At 35.5% G+C, this 7,196-nt stretch overlaps 1 protein-coding gene across 1 annotated transcript; it reads left to right on the top strand.

Moving 5' to 3' along the window:
• The first annotated feature begins 456 nt into the window (after nucleotides 1-456).
• Nucleotides 457-4,897, top strand: LOC116017142 (lipoamide acyltransferase component of branched-chain alpha-keto acid dehydrogenase complex, mitochondrial). The gene is made up of 8 exons (XM_031257670.1): nucleotides 457-845; nucleotides 1,239-1,385; nucleotides 1,510-1,635; nucleotides 1,845-2,236; nucleotides 2,814-3,061; nucleotides 3,563-3,651; nucleotides 4,080-4,307; nucleotides 4,604-4,897. The coding sequence occupies exons 1-8, from the start codon at nucleotides 639-641 to the stop codon at nucleotides 4,715-4,717; spliced, it is 1,551 nt and encodes a 516-aa protein (XP_031113530.1). The 5' UTR covers nucleotides 457-638; the 3' UTR covers nucleotides 4,718-4,897.
• The last annotated feature ends 2,299 nt before the right edge of the window (nucleotides 4,898-7,196 follow it).

Here is a 7,196-nt window from a genome sequence, read left to right as displayed (position 1 = left end):
GTATATATATTGTTCCTCTCGTGGTGTAAATATTGTCCCTTCTTTGGTACGGGAGGGGCAATATATATACCGTTTTTGAAAATTGAAGGCAACATTTACATTACTAATAATTCAGGGGTAACATTGATAATTGGTATATTATGGAGGGGCAAAAATTATAATTTTCCCTTTTAATAGTGAATATTAATTCTAAATAATAAAAATAATTATATATGTTAATGACATTTGACAATTATATAACATTATGCGCTAAAAGTTCAATATTCTAAGCAATTGAGAAGCTAAATTTGTTTAAATTAACTTACATAGACTAAAATTTTAAAAGTGAAACAATTCAGGAGCCAAAAGTGTTATTTTTCTCATGATTTAATTATTAAAACTTTTATTGGTGAGATTAAAATAGAAATGAAGTATTTAAAAGGGGAGTCCATTTGGAAATGGGATAATTGCTGAGGTGTCGTGGTGTCGATAAACACGTACTACGCATTTAGCAACGTCTACTACAAGAATGAAGAATACAAGGCCGCCAGCTCTATAAATTTTTTGTACTGATTAACTACTGATCGCCAAATTACGTGTTTTGTGCCCATACTCCAATCCTCAATTCTTCTTCCGGTCGAAATTAAATTCATATAGGGATGCTTAGCCGGCAAATTTACCGGAAAAATTTCTGGTGTTCTTCCGGCCGGCGGTGGTTCTATTCTCATTCCACTGCTGCAACGTCGCCGGTAGCCTCCGGTGGCGGGAGGGCATGGAGAACTGCTCCTGTTGACGGATGTTATACGCCAGCTCACTCCACTCGATGCGCTGCGACGTCGTTTAGCTCCTTTGATAGGCTCGCCACTGTGAGTCTCATTTTTGTTGTTACTGATTTGACTTAGTTTCTTGTTAATTTTGTCAATGGTATTGCTGATCAGAGTCTCTGTTTCTTTCCGTACTTTTTTTTTCTCGAGGAATTGGAGATGATAATTTTATTAGTGTGTAAAAAGAATTCAGATTTAAATCCAATTGTTTGGGAAGACTTTCCTAATTATATGAAAGGAGATTTTTTGAATCCTGACTCATCCCTGCCCGAAAGAGTATGTGGAAGAGGATAAATTAGCAGGAAGGTCAAATGCTGGTGTGCAGAGGATCTATCCACTTTGAGCATAATTCTCACACTCAAGTTTCGAATCTTGGTCAATTCTCTCAAATACTGCCTATTGAACCAGTTTCGTTATTCATTTCCATTTTGACAGTTGAATGTTACACTTGGCCTTAGAGGCCATTGCTTTTCAACTCAAGCTGTGGTTTGTGATCCCGTGGGTGGGATAGTGGATGTGCCTTTAGCTCAAACTGGTGAAGGGATCGCTGAATGTGAACTTATAAGATGGTTTGTTCAGGAGGTAAGCTGAAGCCATGCTGATTGTTTGATGGTTTGTATGTGTTGTTAGGCACGGATTGTAAATGGAAACATGATGAATCATCCACAAGGTTTGGATTTAATTATAAACTATTATATAATGGCAGGGAGACCAAGTTGAAGAATTTCAACCACTTTGTGAAGTCCAGAGTGACAAGGCTACCATAGAAATAACAAGCCGCTACAAAGGAAAAGTTTCTTGCATTCTCCATGTTCCTGGGAACATTGTGAAGGTTAGACTGAAATGCTAGTTCCTTCCATATAGCATAGTTGCATAGTAATTATATTAAAAGCATTTATTATATTGGTGCATTTCATTGATTCAGAAGGAAATATGCTTTTAAAAAAGTAGTGTAAGATTCTCCATAGTTTTGTGCATGTAAATTCCAGTTTCCATTCGAGCATCTAAACATGTCAGGATATTAATCACATAATTTTGCAGGTTGGAGAGACTCTGTTGAAAATGGCAGTGGATGAAATTTCTGGTCCTACTCAGGTTGCAGATGCTTCAGAAAATATTAAAGAAATGAATAGCGTGGCAAGTAGCTTAGATGATCAATGTTCTGCAGTTGGAAATACCAAGATTGGTGGTGTACTTTCCACTCCTGCTGTCCGTAACCTTGCAAAACAGTATGGTGTAGACATAAGTGTTGTCCACGGAACTGGTAAGGATGGAAGGGTACTTAAAGAGGATATCCTAAAATATGCAGGAATCATAAAGGAAACACCAGCATTCTCAAGTCCTGCAGAACAGTCACAAAGTGGGGATGAGAAATGCCCTAAGATTTCAACTTCTCATGGATTGGATTATAAAGACAAGACAATACCCTTAAGGTATTTTTTTCTTTTTTGGTTTTCTGCCATTTGAAATTAGGAAAATTAACACAGCTATTTTCTATATATGCAGTAACTAGTGATTCACTGATTCTATGAAAAATGACTGTCAGTTATGTGTTTCACTTTTTTTTCCACTCAATTATCATAGCTATTCATATAATTAAACATGATCAAAATTGATAAATGCGACAGGATCATGGCTTTGATAGGTTCAATTTAGTACTTCCAAGTAACTAGAAAGCTATATGTGCTTGTGTATTGCTTAGTAGAATATCATTGCTAAGTGTCCTGATGTCACTGGAGACTTTATTCCACTAAATTGCTCCTCCTGTCTTGACTATAGATGGAATCTATATTTTAAGAATTTTTTGAGTGGGTGTTTAGAGTCCCTCTTTTTTCTTCCCTACACAAATAGACGCATATTTATGCAATTTTCCCGAGCCACAGGTTCTATTATGTATAAGTTGTTATTTAGCTGGATAAAAAATTTAATCTTCTCTTTCATAAGTTGCTTACTATTATGAAACTTGTTTTGCAATGCCAAATCAATTTCTCATGCTGTTTTCCCTTGCAGGGGATTCCAGCGTGCCATGGTTAAATCAATGACCATTGCTGCAAAAATTCCTCATTTTCATTATGTTGAAGAGATAAATTGTAATGCACTTGTAGAGCTCAAAGGATCATTCCAAAAGGAAAACTCTGATCCAGAAGTCAAACACACTTTTCTTCCTTTCTTAATAAAGTCTCTTTCCATGGCTTTGAATAAATATCCCATGCTAAACAGTTGCTTCAAAGAGGAACTTTATGAGGTCACTGTTAAAGGTTTGTAGATTTTACTTGATTCCTATACTTCATTTAGATGACTGGATCTGTTTAGTTTGGGGATATATATATATATTGCTAATTAATGATAATATGATATCTTTGTGTTGGAAGAAGCCTTAGGAGTAGCTAAAGATTGTTATAACCCCTTTTTATTACTTCTAGTAATAGCTATAACATCAATAAACCTTATTTTACCAGAAGAAAATGTGAAATCAGACTTTGTATACTATATCCAATAGTCCAGTTAATCTGAAAAAAGTTTGGATCGTCTTGCAATTCAGATGACATTAGTTTTAATTTTTTTTTCCTTCTGAAACTTTCCTGGTGAATGCAGCAATGACTTATACTCATGCATCTCCTTCATCAATTATGATAAACAACGACACTAAGGACAGTTATAGTTGTCACAGATAACTCATGTTGCTTAGTTTTGTATATTATCACACTTTATTTACTCCTTATTTATCACAAATTTTAATGTTTGTGTGTCTAATTTAGGATCTCACAACATTGGGATTGCAATGGCTACTCCACATGGTTTAGTTGTTCCAAACATAAAGAAGGTGCAGTCGTTATCAATCTTGGAGGTTAGTTTATCTTTTCCCCGAGTAAATTTTATGCTTATTAGTACATAGCTTCTCTGGGATCATCATAAAGAAACCTATTCCAAGAAAGGTTGTATTGCAAAGAATATGCAGAGTAAATACTACTGCCTCATTTTCTTCTAACTTGTGGTTCAATTATCCATTTGGATGAAAAAAAGACTAATTTTATGAGCTTAAAATTTACTGAAACTTTTGAACATAATCAGCGAAGCACAGTGTGTGAAGCTAAGTCTGAAACTTTTGAACCATCTATAACTTGTGGTTTACTTTTATCATGATTGATTTCATCTACCTATGACCTATCTTCATCTGAACCATCTATATAATAATTTATAACAGTCTGCATGGCCCGTTGCCTGTTCACATGAGTTTGTGCGTGTGTAATCTGATATAAGTCTGTGTGTTTAAAGATAACGAAGGAACTTTCAAGACTGCAAAAGTTGGCATTGGATAACAAGCTTGACCCAGACGATGTATCTGGTGGGACTTTTACTTTAAGCAACATTGGAGCCATTGGAGGAAAGTACGGTTCCCCCCTTATTAACTCACCCGAAGTTGCCATCATTGCGATGGGGCGGATCCAAAAGATCCCCCAATTTGCCGAAGATGGAAATGTGTATCCTGCTTCAGTATTGACGGTAAGCTAAGCAGCAAATAGTGATTGATGATTAACCTGAAACACCCACCTTACTGCTCAAATGATGAACGCTAGCTGTCTTTCTTGGGCGGAGGCCAGTAAAGGCCAAGTCTAGCACCCTGTAACTGGGGGATTGTTGGGCAGAAGCCGGTAAAGGCCAAAGTCCAGCACCCAGCGTCTCGAAAATGTGAAGCAGTATAAGGAAATAAATTTGCGTTTTCGCTACTAGCTATAGCTTATCGCATAAGTGGTAAGCGCTTGATCGTGACAAACTCTTATTTGGACTCTTCATTTCAGGTAAATGTAGGTGCTGATCATAGAGTCCTCGATGGAGCTACGGTTGCAAAGTTCTGCAATGAATGGAAACAATATATTGAGAAACCTGAGCTTCTGATGTTGCATACGAGATGAGGCATCTACTTATTCCAGTTGTCCGTCCTATAAGAAAAGGGCGAACTTTTTAAATTGTGAGAATCGATTAATCGTCCACCGTTTTCTCCTATTTTCTGTAGACCAAAACTAAGAAAAAGAAAAAATAATACTCCATATTAGTTTTCTTTCATAGGAGCAATAAACTATATCTTATAACCAGATAAAATTCTATTATACAATGGGTCTCACGGATCCTTATTCGTGAGACGGGTCGGGTCGGGTCAGGTCAAGACACCATGCAAATGTCACACTTATACTTATATGCTCAAATATAACACTAATCAAGAATACAATTTTTGTTACTTATTAGAGAAAAAGTAATACATTTTTTCATAATAAGTAATGTTGACAAGTGCCCCTCACTTATAAGGGCAAATATAATACTTTTGTGGAAAAATGTAATAATTTTAAATCGAAATGTAAAAGTATTGTATTTTTTTTTAAAAGTATTACATTACCCTTATAAGTAACAAAAATTTTATTCATGATTAGTATTACATTTGAGCATATAAGTATGACATTTGTGCATATAAGTGTTATATTTGCACCTTGATCCGACCCGTCTCATGGTGAGACGGTCTCACACAAGTTTTTACCTTAAACAATTTGGCATTCACTATCGAGTTATGAATACAGAATACTGGAGGCATTTTTCAAAGTACGATGGCTTTTAGAAAATTTTAATGTGTCAATATTTGAAGTTATAATAAAATGTTCTACTGAGAACATAAAATTTTGGAAATGTAAGATGTTTTGATTGGTTAACAGTTAATTCATAATGAATTATGCAATATAATAAAGCACACCAGACCTTACTTTATCGAGTTATGAATACAGAATACTGGAGGCATTTTTCAAAGTACGATGGCTTTTAGAAAATTTTAATGTGTCAATATTTGAAGTTATAATAAAATGTTCTACTGAGAACATAAAATTTTGGAAATGTAAGATGTTTTGATTGGTTAACAGTTAATTCATAATGAATTATGCAATATAATAAAGCACACCAGACCTTACTTTTTTGGGTTTTCTAAGTCCCCATTTCCCATTTGGAACTGATGCCTACTAAGAAGTTGTAGTTTATAAGGATTAGAGAGTTTAATTTTATTATGCTGGGGAGACTTTAACTTAGTTATGATGGGGAAATAGGTCTGGAGGATAATCCGATAATCTAACTCATTGATGGTAAGGGTATGCAAAGCAAGATACTTCTCAAACACATACACTATATTTTGAAGTAACGACAATGGGAGGGGAGGGGGGATCTTTTGTTTGGGGTAGCATTCTCTAGAGGTCCAAAGTATATTAAGAAGTGGCTATAGGTGGAGGGTGGGTGATGGCTCAAAGTTTGGAGCGAATCTTGACTCTCAAATACTACCTCCCCCTTTGTTAAAACCTCAGTGCCAGATCATCCGCAGAAAACAGGTTGGGAAGAAGCCTTCTAGTTGATTTTTAATGAGGAGAATGTGGCCACAATTATGAATATCCCCCGATTACAGATGGCAAGCGGTGGATAGTATAATTTGGATGGAGGATGACAAAGTAAACTATACAATTCAAAAGTTGCTAAAAAAATCTTCCAAGTGCATTGTAGGATATTGATTATCCAATATAGACCAGGATGTGAAAATTTAAATTGCCTAATTGCCTCCTAAGGTGAAAGGGCAAGTTTCTACAAAATCTCTGCCTACTTATGACCTCTTGAGTTTGAAGCATGTTCTGATTCCAAGTCTTTGTCAAATGTGCAACAGGGAGAATGAATCATCTTACCACATCTTTGTTCGATGTGAACTAGCTACATTATGCTAGGATAAAATAGGGAGTATAACTTATTAATACTACAACTCCTTTCATGAATGGGTTGAGATGAACTTCACTGTGCTGGAAGAGGCTACTCAAAATATGCTTGTTATGGTCTGTAAGAAATTATGGGAAGCTAGAAACGAGAAAGTTTGTAATCATAGAATTATCCCTTACTTGAGAATAATTGATGAAGCTATTGTTTTTCTCTACAATTGGATTGTTGTCAACGAAGAGAATTCATAGACTACTCTAAACGGAACTCAGATTGATTAATGGACCAGACACCCAATCGGGTGGACTAAGCTCAATGTCGATGCAACTTTGGACATTAATGGCAGAAAGATGGGTTTTGATTGTGTTATTAGGGATTCCAATGGTTTTTTCATAGTAGCAAGGAACTTCCTTGGCATGGTTTTTTCAAACCAAGAGAAGCATAAGCTATAGGAGTCAAGAAGGCTTTAAAGTGGTTGAAGAAAATTAACTTTGATAATGTGTAGATTGAATCTAATTGTCTTCAAGTTCTTAATGAGATTCAAAATCATTCTCTGCTTTCTTCTTTTGATTTGATTATTAATGATATTAAGGAAATAGCTAGAGAGTTCTCAAACTTCTGCTTTTTATTTGTCAAGCGATCTGCGGATATGGCTACCTATAT

This window comes from Ipomoea triloba, chromosome 4 (assembly GCF_003576645.1).
Source record: "Ipomoea triloba cultivar NCNSP0323 chromosome 4, ASM357664v1".
NCBI lineage: Eukaryota > Viridiplantae > Streptophyta > Magnoliopsida > Solanales > Convolvulaceae > Ipomoea > Ipomoea triloba.
This window is presented reverse-complemented; position numbering and strand designations above follow the sequence as displayed.

Bases quoted from the DNA above. Each gene is read 5' to 3' on its own strand.
- LOC116017142 (XM_031257670.1), top strand. From the start codon at position 639: ATGCTTAGCCGGCAAATTTACCGGAAAAATTTCTGGTGTTCTTCCGGC. The intron at 846-1,238 runs GTGAGTCTCATT...CCATTTTGACAG, and splicing joins CCTTTGATAGGCTCGCCACT to TTGAATGTTACACTTGGCCT. The intron at 1,636-1,844 runs GTTAGACTGAAA...ATAATTTTGCAG, and splicing joins TTCCTGGGAACATTGTGAAG to GTTGGAGAGACTCTGTTGAA.